Source organism: Bombina bombina, chromosome 6 (assembly GCF_027579735.1).
Source record: "Bombina bombina isolate aBomBom1 chromosome 6, aBomBom1.pri, whole genome shotgun sequence".
NCBI lineage: Eukaryota > Metazoa > Chordata > Amphibia > Anura > Bombinatoridae > Bombina > Bombina bombina.
The window spans coordinates 832,125,872-832,139,469 of NC_069504.1; the positions used below are offsets into that span (position 1 = coordinate 832,125,872).

Consider the following 13,598-nt stretch of genomic DNA (forward strand, 5'->3'; position numbering starts at 1 on the left):
TAAACCCAAGGTGTCCTGGTAAATACGTATTATCTTCACCTTTCTCCTTCCCCAAATTAGAGGCATGTGTAGTATCCTGGAATTGGCAAGGTTTTTAACACTTTATTAGCCAGAGGAGTCCGCACTGGTTTCACCAAAGTGGTCAACCATGCAAATCCTTTTTTTTATTTTGTTTTCCCCCTCCCAAAGAACGTTGTGTGCCGACCCACACAATGGAAATACGCCAGTGTCGTTTTCATAAGGACAGAAACTATATTAATTTAAATGTAAGGTTGCTTTTTGATAATATGCACCACAATGTTCTTCAAGCCTTATTGCAAGTTAAGGTAAATGGCAAGAAGTGAATTGACTACAAATGAAAGACTACATGCCAGAAAAGATGCAGATGTCTTGGCTGTATACACCGTTATTAAACTATGGTAACCAATGCAGGACAAAGTATTTTTAATTCTTATAGGTTTCTTTAATTTAAAAGGGGACATAAGGTCATATCTGAAATACAGAATAGTCCATTTCAATTAGACTATAATTCGCATTTGCCATCTGCGCAAAGCTCCTAGTGCCACTGATAAAAAAAACCTTTACGCTTCTTTAAGCATGTAACATTACTTGAGATTTATTTAGTGCAAATATAGTTCTACAAGCTATTAAGGAAACACAAGTGGAAAGTGTTTAAAAATAAGCCACCATCTTAAAATATTTTGGGAAGTTAATTTATATATATATATATATATATATATATATATATATATATATATATATATATATATATATATATATATATATATATATATATTATATATATCCCCATCCCTTTTTTCTGTTTAAAGTATATAGGCACTGCTATCTATCTTAATAATCAAAATAGATTCAGCTTTTGGCACAAGAACAAGATCATTTTTAGAATGGTGGTGTATGTTCTAGTGGGTAAAAACATTCTTACACTTATTTTTACATAAAATCTAGCGCTTATACTGCTATTCATAACTTTATTGCTGTATTCAATAGGACTGGCTTATTGAGCGGCATAATGAAAAAAATGCCACGAAAAAAGCATCTTAAACATATATTATGCCATACTTCGATACACTGCGTAACCAACCATATAAAGTGCTGATCTGGCATTTTAATGCACATATATAATCTTTAAAGTGGGAGCTTGCTGTGATTAACATATGCAAGATCTCAAACCTGCAGAAAACAGGAATGATGCTGAAAAAAACCTTTGCTCAAAAAAATATTAACTGCACGTGCCAACAGTGATCATTAAAAAATGTATATACACTTTCCAAATTTGAAGGTTATTAAAAAAAAACATCATTTCACATGGTTGAAAATAGCAGCAAATACTGTTTAGTAGATTTACTGGCCTTTAAATACCATAAGCGGGAATAAATCCCATACTGAGTCTTCGGTGATGAGGTGCATAATGGGGAGGAGAAAGGTGCTAGATTTTAATCAACAACCCATACATATGGGGACACCAATGACCATTACTTTTATGATTGGTGGAAACATTGGACTGAAATAATTTAAACATTCCAAAGCTGAGACGAAGGGAATTAAGCAATAGATGCCTAAAAGAGCACCAATACCCGTTTAATTAGCCAGTGTTGTGTTAACTACTTAGAATGCCAGAAAGGCCAATCATACAGAACAAAACGTAAAAAATTGTTTCAAGTCGGAGGCACATGTTGATGAAATATAGCAGAAAAATCAGGAAGACCAAGAAGGGTCTGTTTAAAAAACAAACAGAACAAAGAAAGGAAAGATTAGAAGAGAGGGAATCAACTGGAAAATGAGAGAAGAAAAAAGGTGGGGACATGAGAAAAAGAGCAGTTAATGAGCAAAGTAGGAGATGAAAAAGTTGACAGATTAACTCACTGCATGGGCAGCACCATAAAGTAATTAGGGGGAGGGTTAATAAAACCCAAAAGTTACCCTGGGTCTCAGCAGTGGAATAATTATATTCATATATACAACAACTAAACAAAAATATCTCCGATACAAGGCTTGGTAAACCAGATAAGATTGCAACATCAAGTTACTGTACGAACACACACAAGGAGGAGGGGGGCCTGGGTTATACAGCTGGCTCAGATTCTTCCTCTACTCTCCGACTCTTACTGCTCTTCCGAAGCTTCTTCCACTGGTATCCAGCAAATGTAGGACTGATGGGAAGGTAGCTGAAGCATTTGTACCTCCTGAGAAAGTCCATCCCAAAGGGAAAGTCATAGGAATCCATGCCTTCAATAGACGATCCACTTTTACCCAACCCCTGTTTCCATTTACGGATACCTCTTTCTTCCGGTGAGCCTGAAGGGGCAGATAATACATATTAGACTCAAGCAGTGGTGGTTGTATATATCGGCAATCATAAACATAGCACCCCCAAAACTCAAAGGACTCAGCTTCCCTAAATTTGCAAGGTAGCACAGAGAGATGTAAGGGAAGGAGAAGGGAGATTTGAAAACAAACAAATGTACAAAGAGATGAAAAAAGAGGCAGAGGTCCCAAGCAGTATACCCTGCAATGCTCATATTTAGTACTGTGGTCAATCTTTTGCACTCCAAACTTGTATGATCTAGAACCACCCCTGGCCACAACATGTGAAAATTATTTTTTACATGATAGACGCAAATAAATAACATGGAAGCCCAGCTTTATTATAAGTAGTAGTTATTAATGGTCATGACAAGTATCTATGCAAATTGCCACAAACTATTGTTGGTAAGTATTCTGCTTGGAGATTAGATACTAAAATAAAATCCCAAAATCTGTGTATCCATAGTTGATAGAGTTGATTAATCTAAGGACAGTAGTGAACTGTATATACCTCATGAATCTCAAAATTGTTCCTTATAACATTTGTGCCCTTAAAGGGATGTTAAAGGGACATTATACACTAGATTTTTCTTTGCATAAATGTTTTGTAGATGATCCAATTTTTACACCCATCTGGGTGTGTTTTTGTAAAAAATGTATAGTTTTGCTTATTTTTTAAATAACATTGTGCTAAATTTCAGACTCCTAACCAAGTCCCAAAGATTTAGATGTATACTGATGTATACAGACTTCAGACTGCTTCTGTTTGTATAATGGGTCTTTTCATATGCAGGGGAGGGGGAAGGTTCTGCTATCAGCCCCTTTTAGTGGGTGTCCCAGGCTTATATCATCAACAGTGCTAAACTGGGAGTTTCTAAGTAAGTTTTTAAAATGTTTTATACTGGATTTTTAAATCAGTATTTGTGAATATTATTCTTTATAGTAGTGTATATTACATGCAGTTAAATGGAAATTGGTGTATATTGCCACTTTAAACAGTTTAATTTATTGATCTAATAAAAAAGGCACTAAGTGGGTTATACTTGATAGAAATCATTGGCATATGTATTATTCATCATTTAAAAGGATTTTACCTTTTATTTCTTATTTTTAACTTGATTTGTACAGGGTCCATTACTTACTGTTACAGACCTTCAACAAGGCTGAGGCCTCTGCAGGAAATAATTTATAGCTCAATGCTAAAACTTCTAGAGTAACATGAGCTGGTTTATTATTCAGATAACGCTAGAGAGACAGTAAGTCTGTTTTGCTCATGCTCAGAAGTGGCAGAATGCAACTTAAAGTTCAAAATGTCTGCTCCTTTGTCTCCCTGTGTGCAGGGGCTACAATAAGATATTCAAAGTACTCATTCTGCAAGAAAACATGTTTGCTGTATTTTACACAAGCTGTTCTTTTTTTAGGTTTACTCTGATTTAAAGGGACAGTACACTGTATAATAGTTTTTCCATTAATGTATTTTCAAAGACTTGTTATACCAGCTGCAGAGTATAAACTGTATGAGAAATTGCATTTTCAGGTTTGTGTATATGAATTAATTGGTTTTGTGCTTTGAAACCAAAGCCTATTACAGTGGGTCGAGCTTGTAGGTAATATCAGATGTCATTATGTTGTCACTTTGTGTATACAGACTTGCTTCCTTATCTTATATTTTTCTGGAAAACCAAACCTCAATACTTAGAAAGAACACTGTAAAATTATATTACTGGGAGTGTAATTTCTTCTGCTGGCTGTGTTTACTTAGGCTTGTCAATAGCATATACTCCAGTATAGAAACTTTCTGTATAGGTGGGGATACCACTGGCTAAACCAATTTAAGTGCCGAAATAAGGGTAAAGGAGCTATCTGTAAAACAATTATATACACTCCAGCAGGTAAAATGGATTATTGGGAACAATTTAAAGGGGATAATTTTTGGTGGGAAAACTGTCCCTTTAACATATTTGTTTTTACTATAGGAGCAATGTTTAATCTCTCTTTAAAATAGAAAGCTGCAGTGAAGGATTATTCCAAGATGAACAATTCATGTATTAAAACATGACCCAGGTGAGACCTTAAGTGTAACCAAATAACCAAGGCCTCCAATAGAAATTATCCACCATTTTTGTATACGACGAGAGAAGCGCTCTACCAGGAATGAACAACAGCTCAGTAGCTTGTTCTATGGCGAGTCACCAACTAGGAACAGCCTCTTTTAGCCCAGTTGTGCTTTTCACAGAGGAAAACTTTCCTGAAGCATATCAGTCTGATCCCGCCAAGTAAGGTCAGTACAGCCCCAAAATACCAGGCAATTCTCCTTTGAACAAGGAACATGACAACCCCAGACGATAGTTTCGGACTTCTATGGGCCTCGTCAGTGAGGTGCACTGTTAAGTCAGGATCAGACGGATATGCTACAGGAAAGTTCTTCTCTGTGAAAGGCACATGTTGAGCAAAAAGAGGCTGCTTCTTGGGTGGTAACTAACCATGGAACAAGCTATTATGCTATTGTTCGTTCCCAGGTTTAGTGCTTCTCTCTCTCTATTTATCCACCATTTTTGGCAATTCTCAAACTGTCCCTCTCCCGACCCGCGTTTCAATAATGCTTTGTTCTAGTATAATTTGCCTTATTGGTTACATTGTTTAATATCTGAATGTCACTTACCTGGAATAGTGTTGTCTAAAATGAAAGCAACACAGCCTCCCACAAACATGGCAGTTGTCAAAAGTACATTTAGTACCTGGTCGATCTCGGCTATGCCTAAAAAATTAAAGTAAAGGATTAAAATAACTAAAATATACATTAAAGGATTTTAAATATATTTGCAGTATTAAACTGTATGGAAAAGGGGACGTTTGGGGTGTAATTTCTATATTGTGCCCCTACCTGTAACCAGGGGATTCTGCTTCAAGTAACTGGGAAGGACTAGCCCAAAGAAGATGGAGAAACCAAGAACAAACAGATTACGTGAAGAATTCAGATCCACAAACTGGAGGTTGGAGAGTCCCACAGCAGTGATCATTCCTGAAATGAAGAGTAAAATTCTTATACATTCTGTACCAGTTGCACGTTTCCATTACTGAACAATGTTTGCTTTTTTTTGCATGCAATATGCGTGAACCTATGACAGTATCCTCACAAAGATACTCAAAATAATGTTTCCATGTTTAAAATTAACATGGCTATTTGCAGGTAATCTTTTAGGCAGTATGGTCATCAAACTGGAGGGAGAAACTGCAACCCACTAACAGGTAATTCTCACTTATACACCTACACTATGCTCTCCATGTCTTTTTTGCTCTGTATGCCCTTCTCCTAAAACTCACTGCATGTCCCTATAACAAAAATAACCATAACATTACCCTCCAAACCATCCATCTCTCACCCTCCCTTCTCTCATCCCATATGGTGTCCTCTCATGAACTACTATGTTTCCTTAGAAACATATCCCCATCTAACTCTCCTTTCTCTAATCATACCTGCTTTTACAAGTCTCACTCACACTCCTACTGCTTGCTGCTGGTGATATCTTTCCCAACCCTGACCCCGTAACAATTACCAAACTTCCACACTCTCGCTCAATTTCCCACAGTAAACATTCTAGGCCATCCAATTCTAACAATCTCCATTACCCAACAGAACATATCCCCTTTTCTTTTCCTGTGCTTCCTGGACGCTGTGTCTGCAATAAACTTACAATAATTCCCGACCTGTTTGTTTCTAAAGCTTTGAACCTTTAAGCAATTACCGAAAACCTGGCTATCTTCTTCTGACACTGTTGCTGCTCCCACACAAGGTGGCCTCCACTTTAGCCATACCCCTAGGCAAGGTAAGAGACATGGTGGTGGTGTTGGGATCCTGCTCTCCCCCTCTTGCACCTATCAGTACCTGCTTCACTCCAATATTTCCTTTCCTTCCCCTCCTTTAAAGTCCACTGCATTCGCCTGTTCTCCCCCACTCTCTCAGAGTGGCAGTCATATATCCCCCTCCTGGACTAAACTCCCAATTCCTTAACAACTTTGCCGCCACATGGCTAACTCACTTTCTCTCTACAAATATAACCACTCTAACACTCAGGGATTTCAACATCCCCATAAATAACCCATCTGCCCCTGCTGCCTCTAAACTTCTTTCAATCACATCCCCCTTCGGTGTCTCACAATTCACCCTATTCCCTACTCACTGTGACGGACACTCCATAGACCTGGTATTATCCTACCTCTGCTCTATATCTGACATCACCTGTCACCCCATTCCCATTTTAGACCACCACCTGCTCACCTATAATCTTAATGTATTAGCTAAACACACTTCTCCTTCTCCCCCACGCACCTGTATAAATCTGAATGCTGTTCAAACTTATTCAATATCTCTTCCACTATAACCTGCCCTGATCTTTCTCCAGCCCACTGTAACAAAACACCTCTGCACTAGACACTCTTGCTCCTCCCCAACTGCGCAAAATCCCACATCGTCAGCTACAGTCCTGGCACGCTCGGCAAAAGTGCTACTTGCAAAAATGCTTCTACACTTCTGGACATATCTGGGGGAAATCTCGCTCTGAACCAATTTCATTCACTATAAATTAATTCTTCGTTCATACACATCTACCCTTCACTTATCCAAGTAAACCTACTTCTCTTATGTACTACTCTTTCCTCAAACCCTAAATGACTCTTTTCTACTTTCAACTCTCTCCTCTCCCCACCTGCACTACCCCCACAGTGTGTCTTTAGAGTTTAAGACCGGGCAGACTACTTTTTAAACAAAACACATACTATACAAAGAAACATCCTGACACTAACCTGCAATCATCTAATTCCATCCCCAGCCACCACCTCTATTACTTTCTGCATCTTCCCTTGTTTGTTACGGTCTTCCATATGCCTCACTACCTGCCCACTCAACCCTTTCCCTTCCCAGCTAATACCTTCTCTTCCACCCTCACTCCTGCTCTTAAATTTTCAACCTATCCCTCTCTAACGGTTCATTCCCATCTTATTTCAAACCTGCAAAAACCACTCCCATACTCAAAAAAAAACATCCTTTGATCCAAAATTCTACTGCAAACTACTGTCCCATATCACCGCTTCCATTAGCATCAAAAGTCCTGGAAAAACTAGTTTACAACCGCCTAACCTCCTTCCTGTCCTCCAACTCCTTGTTTGACCCCCTGCAATCTGACTTCCGCCCACAACGCTCAACTGAAACTGCCCTCACCAAGGTTACCAACGATCTTCTTTATGCTAAAAGTAACAGCCACTACTCTATACTAACTTAACATCTCAGCTGCCTTCGACACAATTGTAGCCATGGGCGGAATATGTTGACACTTTATAAATTAACTATAGTAATAATGTGGTCACACTCTGGGTAAAAATATTTTTACTGCTGTTAGCTTACCGAACAGAGTACAAAACAGCGCTCCAAGAACAGGATCAGGAAGCGAAGCAAAGAGGGCACTGAATTTCCCGATCATACCAAGCAGTATCATGAAGGCAGCTCCATACTGGATAACCCGACGGCTAGCTACCTATTGTTGGGAGGAGGAGGAAAGTAAGCAAAATGGAGAACATTACATGGTAAATATAAATATATAGGGAGATGAAATAGTGCTCCTTTAGTTGAAAAAATAAATATATAAAAAAACATAAACAACTGCTTAGTGCTTATTACAACAATGAAGCAGACTGTTTTCTATCCCTTTAAGAATATACAGAAATAATAACATAGGGCATTGAGCAAAGAACAGTGGGAGATATGCCAAATAACTATGATGTTACCTTAAATCTATAAATAAACAACATAATGAAAAACTAGGTTATTGCCATATTTTGAAGTGTTGCCCAATTAAATTAAGTACATTTATAATATGAAGACTACTGGGTTTTAAGATGAAATGGGATCATGCTAAAGAATGAGAAAAAAAGAAAATAAGTATCCTGGTTTAATATGGTGTTGTCCTATTATGAGCAACGAGAGGAACATTTCATAAAATAAAAATATATCCAATTAATAGTAAGGAAAAAGGTTAGAACATGATGCAGTGTGGTGAGCAGGAACTATACAGTATAGCCAATGTATACAAAATCATATTTTGGGCAAAATGTATCATCATTGCAGATGGACAGATTAGTAAGTAGGGAACCTGTCCGCCTGAAATTGCCACCTGTGGTGCTGCATCTCATTGTGAAATGTAACATTGCATAAGAGGTTTCTTGTGCAATGCCGCCCCATGCTTCTGTCCAACCAATTACGCAAGAGCAGGGCATGTCAATCACCCCAGACGAGATATTGTTGGGGTAATTGATCTTGCTGCCTTTGATGTTGCGTAGAGGCAAAATAAGTCATTTCTGCTTCCTAAACTTGTGGCTGTAGATTCGCTCATGCTGCTACACATTGCCTCAAAAGCTGTGAACGCCGCTTCATAAAATTTACCCTTTTAGATCACTCCACTTCCATAAATATCAAGTATCTCATTCTTTTCTTTAAGATGTTGGTCTGTGTCCAAAACACTTCACAACTATGAACCCCATTCCATCAACAGGGATATTATACATCTTACAACAACAATGGGCATCATGCACTTTTAGAGGTCAAGTGGTGGATAGTATATACTAGACACCTCATTTAAAAGAGGTGAGTTTATCTTTCAAATGAAGAAACTAACGCGTTTATAACAATTGGACAATTGTTCACATTGCTCATGGATCAGAGTAGTAAAACAATAGGGGCCTCAAGATAAAGGAATGGGGAGAAAAAGGCAGTGGTGTCAGAAAGTGGTTGAGAATTTTAACTGATGTTGTGGTTAAAGTGGTTTAAGAAATTATTTCTACAGTCATACTAACAGAAAAAAATGTAGCAGTGCCAGCTCAATACCATTGCAGAAAACACAAGATATATTGTTGATAATACCAGCAGGTTATGAGTTTTGACTACATTTAAGATAGTCGAGGGCTACCCCATGAACAAAACAAGAGGGCCGGAAATAGATAATGAAAAATAAAATATTAGCTTATGGGTCAAACTTGTGATGAGAAAAAAATCCAATTTAAAGAGATATAAAACAGTGTGTTTAATTGTTGTAATAAACATTAATCAATAAATAATACTATATAGAAATCATTGCAATGTGTATTATTCTTGATTTTAAAAGGATTTTACATTTTTTTTTTTAACTGTGCAATGTCCATTACTTTCTGTCACAGCTCAACGAGGGCTGGGGTCTCTACAGGAAGGCATATCTAGCTAGATGCCATACATCTTCTGGAGTAATTTGAGCTGGTTTACTATTAAGTGAAACATAGAGCTACAGGAAGTCAGTTTCTGCCCATGCTCAGAAGAAGTAGAACGCAACATAAGTTCTCAGCATGTCTGCTCTCTCGTCTAGCTGTAGGCAGAGGCTGCAATGAGAATTTCTAACTGCTCATTGTGAAAGAAAATAAGTTTTCAGTTTTTTTAAAACGCAATCAGTTTCTTTTTAGGTTTATTTTAGCATGTACATTTTTTTGTACTAATGGAGAAATGTTAGAACAAAATGAGAACTTTATAATTAATTTTTAGTCATACATTTTTTTTAACTTTTTGCAACTGATTTAAAGGAACATAATATAGTGTACTATTCCTTTTATACAACTGTGTGCTTAAACTTTGCAAAGGGAATAAGCAAGTACTCCAGTCAGCCCCAGAGCAGCAGTGCACTACTGAAAGCGAGCTGAACCCATCTAGTGAGCCAATCATAATAAACAAAAGTGTGTAGCCACCAACCACCAGCTACTCCCCAGAAGGGTAGGATATGTACATATTCTTTTTCAACAAAAGAAAGCATGGGAACAAAGTAAATTTGAAAATAGGAGTGTATTTTAATGAGTCTTAAAATGATTTGCTCTGACGGAATCATGAAAGTTTAATTGTGACTTTCTTATCTGTTTAAAGCACACAACTAATGAAGTGCAAAAATAAAAAAGGCCAGAAGATGGCGCAATGCATATTTAAAACCTTGGGATTGTATAAGCATCACATTCCAGGCATAGCTAAAAAGGGATGTGAACCAGTATATAAAAATAAAGTCATAATATACGTTTGCCTTAAGGCAGTGATTTGCAACCTTCCTTTTTTTTGCCGTGGCACACTTTTTTACATTACAAAAATCCTGTGGCACACCACCACCATTTTACAAAATCACACATTGTAGCCTAATACAGGATATATATATACACACACACACACACACTGTGCTGCCATGCCATGCCTCCTACAAACTATACATGACATATTGGCATTCATTCACAAACAATCATAATGATTGTCTGTGAATGAATGTCAATGTCATGGTTATAAATGATGCCTGATGAGCCTGTCACATACCTACTAATATTTCAAAATTTTAAAGAGGGACACCCCCGCACTGTTGTCAGTCTGCCGTGGCACACCTGAGGATCTCTCACGGCACACTGGTTGAAAAACACTGCCTTAAGGGACATGAAACCCAAAATCTTTCTTTCATGATTTAGGTAGAACATACAATTTTAAACAACTTTCCAGTTTACTTCTATTATCAAATTGGTTTCATTCTCTTGGTATCATTTGTTGAAAGAGCAGCAATGCACTACTGGTTACTGGTTGTGAGCCAGTGACAATCGGTATATATATATATATATGCAGCCACCAATCAGCAGCTAGAACCTAGGTTATTTGCTGCTCCTGAGCTTTCCTAGATAAACCTTTCAGCAAAGGATAACAAGAGAAGAAAGCAAATTAAATAATAAAAGTAAATTGGAAAGTTGTTTAAAATGTGATGCTCTGTGAAATAAATGCAGTTAAAGGGACAGTAAATTCATAATTAGACATTCACGATTCAAACAAATATTTGCTTATTTCCTATGCATGTCTCTATTTTAAATGTATATAACTAATTTAAGTGTTTTTAACATTTTATAAAAAAGATTTTTAGCTTTTTTTAAATTTTATTATATATGTTGTAAAATGTTGCATTTATAAAATGGATATTAAAAAGAGCATTAAACACCTATTGCTTTATTGTAAAAATGATACTTGTTCAACACTCCCTAGAGGGGCCAAAAAGCATTTATGTAACCAACGCGTTCTACGAAATGCTGTAAATCAAAAGCTAAGGCAAAGAAAAACTAGGTTATAGAATTTGCTTTTTGACCTCTCTAGAGAGATGAGACAAAGCAAGAGTTATTTAATGTCCTTTTAAAGGGACATAAAACAAGTTGATAGAGACAAAATATAATAATTTGTACTTTAATTACTTTACCTGCAAATTTATACTGCAGTGCCTCACCATTAACCATTTCTTTTTAGTTTCTGAACTGTAAAGCTCTAACTATCCCCACACATTTCCTTCTATGGCTGTATCTTTTGTTGTTGTTGTTGTTGTTTTGGAAGAATGCAAAAGTGCATAGGGATTATCTGCTGGAGCATGCCTAGAAGCTGTGAACTCCCTTGAAATACAATGCCTGTGTCTAAACACTGATAAGGGGGGGGGGTGGAGTTGGATGCTCCAGGCAGCTTAACTATGCAATTCATTTGACTTATTTTGGAAAATTTTAAAATACTTGCCAGCAATTTTTAAACAATTTTATGCAAACTATTTTTAATTAATTAGCCCTTTTAGGATATGCACAGATCTCTACCTGTTTTATGTCCCTTTAATTTTAGAATCGACAATCTAAAATGTCAATACCAAAACAAATGGCATGTCTGCTGAAAATTAAAGGGATACTAACCCCACATCTTTTCTTTCATGATTCTGATAGAACATGCAATTTTAAGCAACTTTCTAATTTACTCCTATTATCAATTTTCTTTGTTCTCATGTTATCTTGGTTTGAAAAAGCAGTAATAAAAAGTTAGTAGCCATCCCATTTTTAGTTCAGCACCTTGGTAGAGCTTGCTGATTGGTTTGCTACATTTAGCCACATATCAGCAAGTGCTACCCAGGTGCTGAACAAAAAAATGGTCTGGCTCTAAAGCTTACAGTACTGCTTTTTCAAATCAAGATAGCATGAGAAAGAAAAATTGATAGTAAAAGTAAATTAGAAAGGTGCTTAAAATCTCATGCTCTATCTGAATCATTAAAGAAAAAAATTGGGTTTAGTATCCCTTTAAGATAATTTTAAGAGGTGCAATATATTTCTGTGCATCTCTTTAGGACTCTGTTGAAATAGTTTATATTAAAATTAATAATTAAATGTATAATAATACGTTCAATAATAGGAGATTATACCTTAGTGATCCCCAGCACACCAATGTTAGGACTAGATGATGTGGATCCATTACCGGTACCAAACACTCCATCCAGCACACAAGACAAGCCTTCAATGAATATCCCCCTGTAATACAGAGAACATACATATATATATTAGATTAAAGCTGCACAGTAATTTAAAAGGGCCGTTAAACATAGTAGAATTACATAACCAGCAAATGCATAAAAAAAGAAAATGCAGTAGCACTTAGTCTGAATTGCAAATAAGTAGACCAGCAAATGCATAAAAAATGAAAATGCAGTAGCACTTAGTCTGAATTGCAAATAAGTAGTAGATTTTAAAAAAAAGTTAATTCCATTTTCCTTCCCCCTGTATTACGTGACAGCCAGTAGCCTATAACAAAATGCATATACATATTTGCTGTGAATTCTTGGACATGCTCAGTAGGAAATGGAAGTTTAGAATGTGTGCATTCAAAAGAACTGTACATTTTGATAATGGAGGTCAATTGGATTTTTTCTTTTTAAATTGCATGCTCTATATATGAATCATGAATCACATTAAACTTTAGCATCTCTTTAAAGGACTACTAGATTTGAATACTTGACAAAATACAAATTAAAAAGACAATGCAATAGCACTTTCAATCTGAAATAAGCAGTAGAATATTTTCTGACAAATTTCAAAGTTAATTAAATTTTTCCCACCTCCTCTACCCTATGACCGCTATCAGCCAAACACAAAATACATATATTGTGTAATTTTGCACATGCTCAGTGGGAGATGGATCCTTAGAACGTGTGCATATAGAAAGAATGTGCTTTATCTAAATTATGAATTTTGACTTTAGCGGTCGTTTAAGTTTGCTGGACTATTCATTTTTATTTTGGAGTGTTGAGAAAACCTTTTTGTTTTTCAATGCAAGGGAAACTATTGGCTAAAACTTGCAGCAAAAAACTCTCCTTTATAAAGTTTGTCTTGCAGATAGTTTATTGACCAATAGTTGCTTTTTTGATTAAACAAAAATACAAGCAGTAGTT

The 13,598-nt window shown here is 36.5% G+C and overlaps 1 protein-coding gene across 3 annotated transcripts in view; it reads right to left on the bottom strand.

The window, feature by feature from the left end:
* Positions 1-811: 811 nt before the first annotated feature.
* SLC23A2 (solute carrier family 23 member 2) overlaps positions 812-13,598 on the bottom strand; it is a 363,505-nt gene continuing 350,718 nt past the window's right edge. For all 3 annotated transcript variants that reach the window (XM_053718194.1, XM_053718196.1, XM_053718195.1), the window contains 5 exons: positions 12,576-12,681; positions 7,727-7,856; positions 5,210-5,347; positions 4,988-5,083; positions 812-2,316 (listed from right to left, as the gene is read on the bottom strand). In XM_053718194.1, the coding sequence (XP_053574169.1) occupies positions 2,084-2,316; positions 4,988-5,083; positions 5,210-5,347; positions 7,727-7,856; positions 12,576-12,681 (703 nt within the window). In that variant the 3' untranslated portion in view covers positions 812-2,083. The remainder of the gene's footprint in view (positions 2,317-4,987; positions 5,084-5,209; positions 5,348-7,726; positions 7,857-12,575; positions 12,682-13,598) is intronic.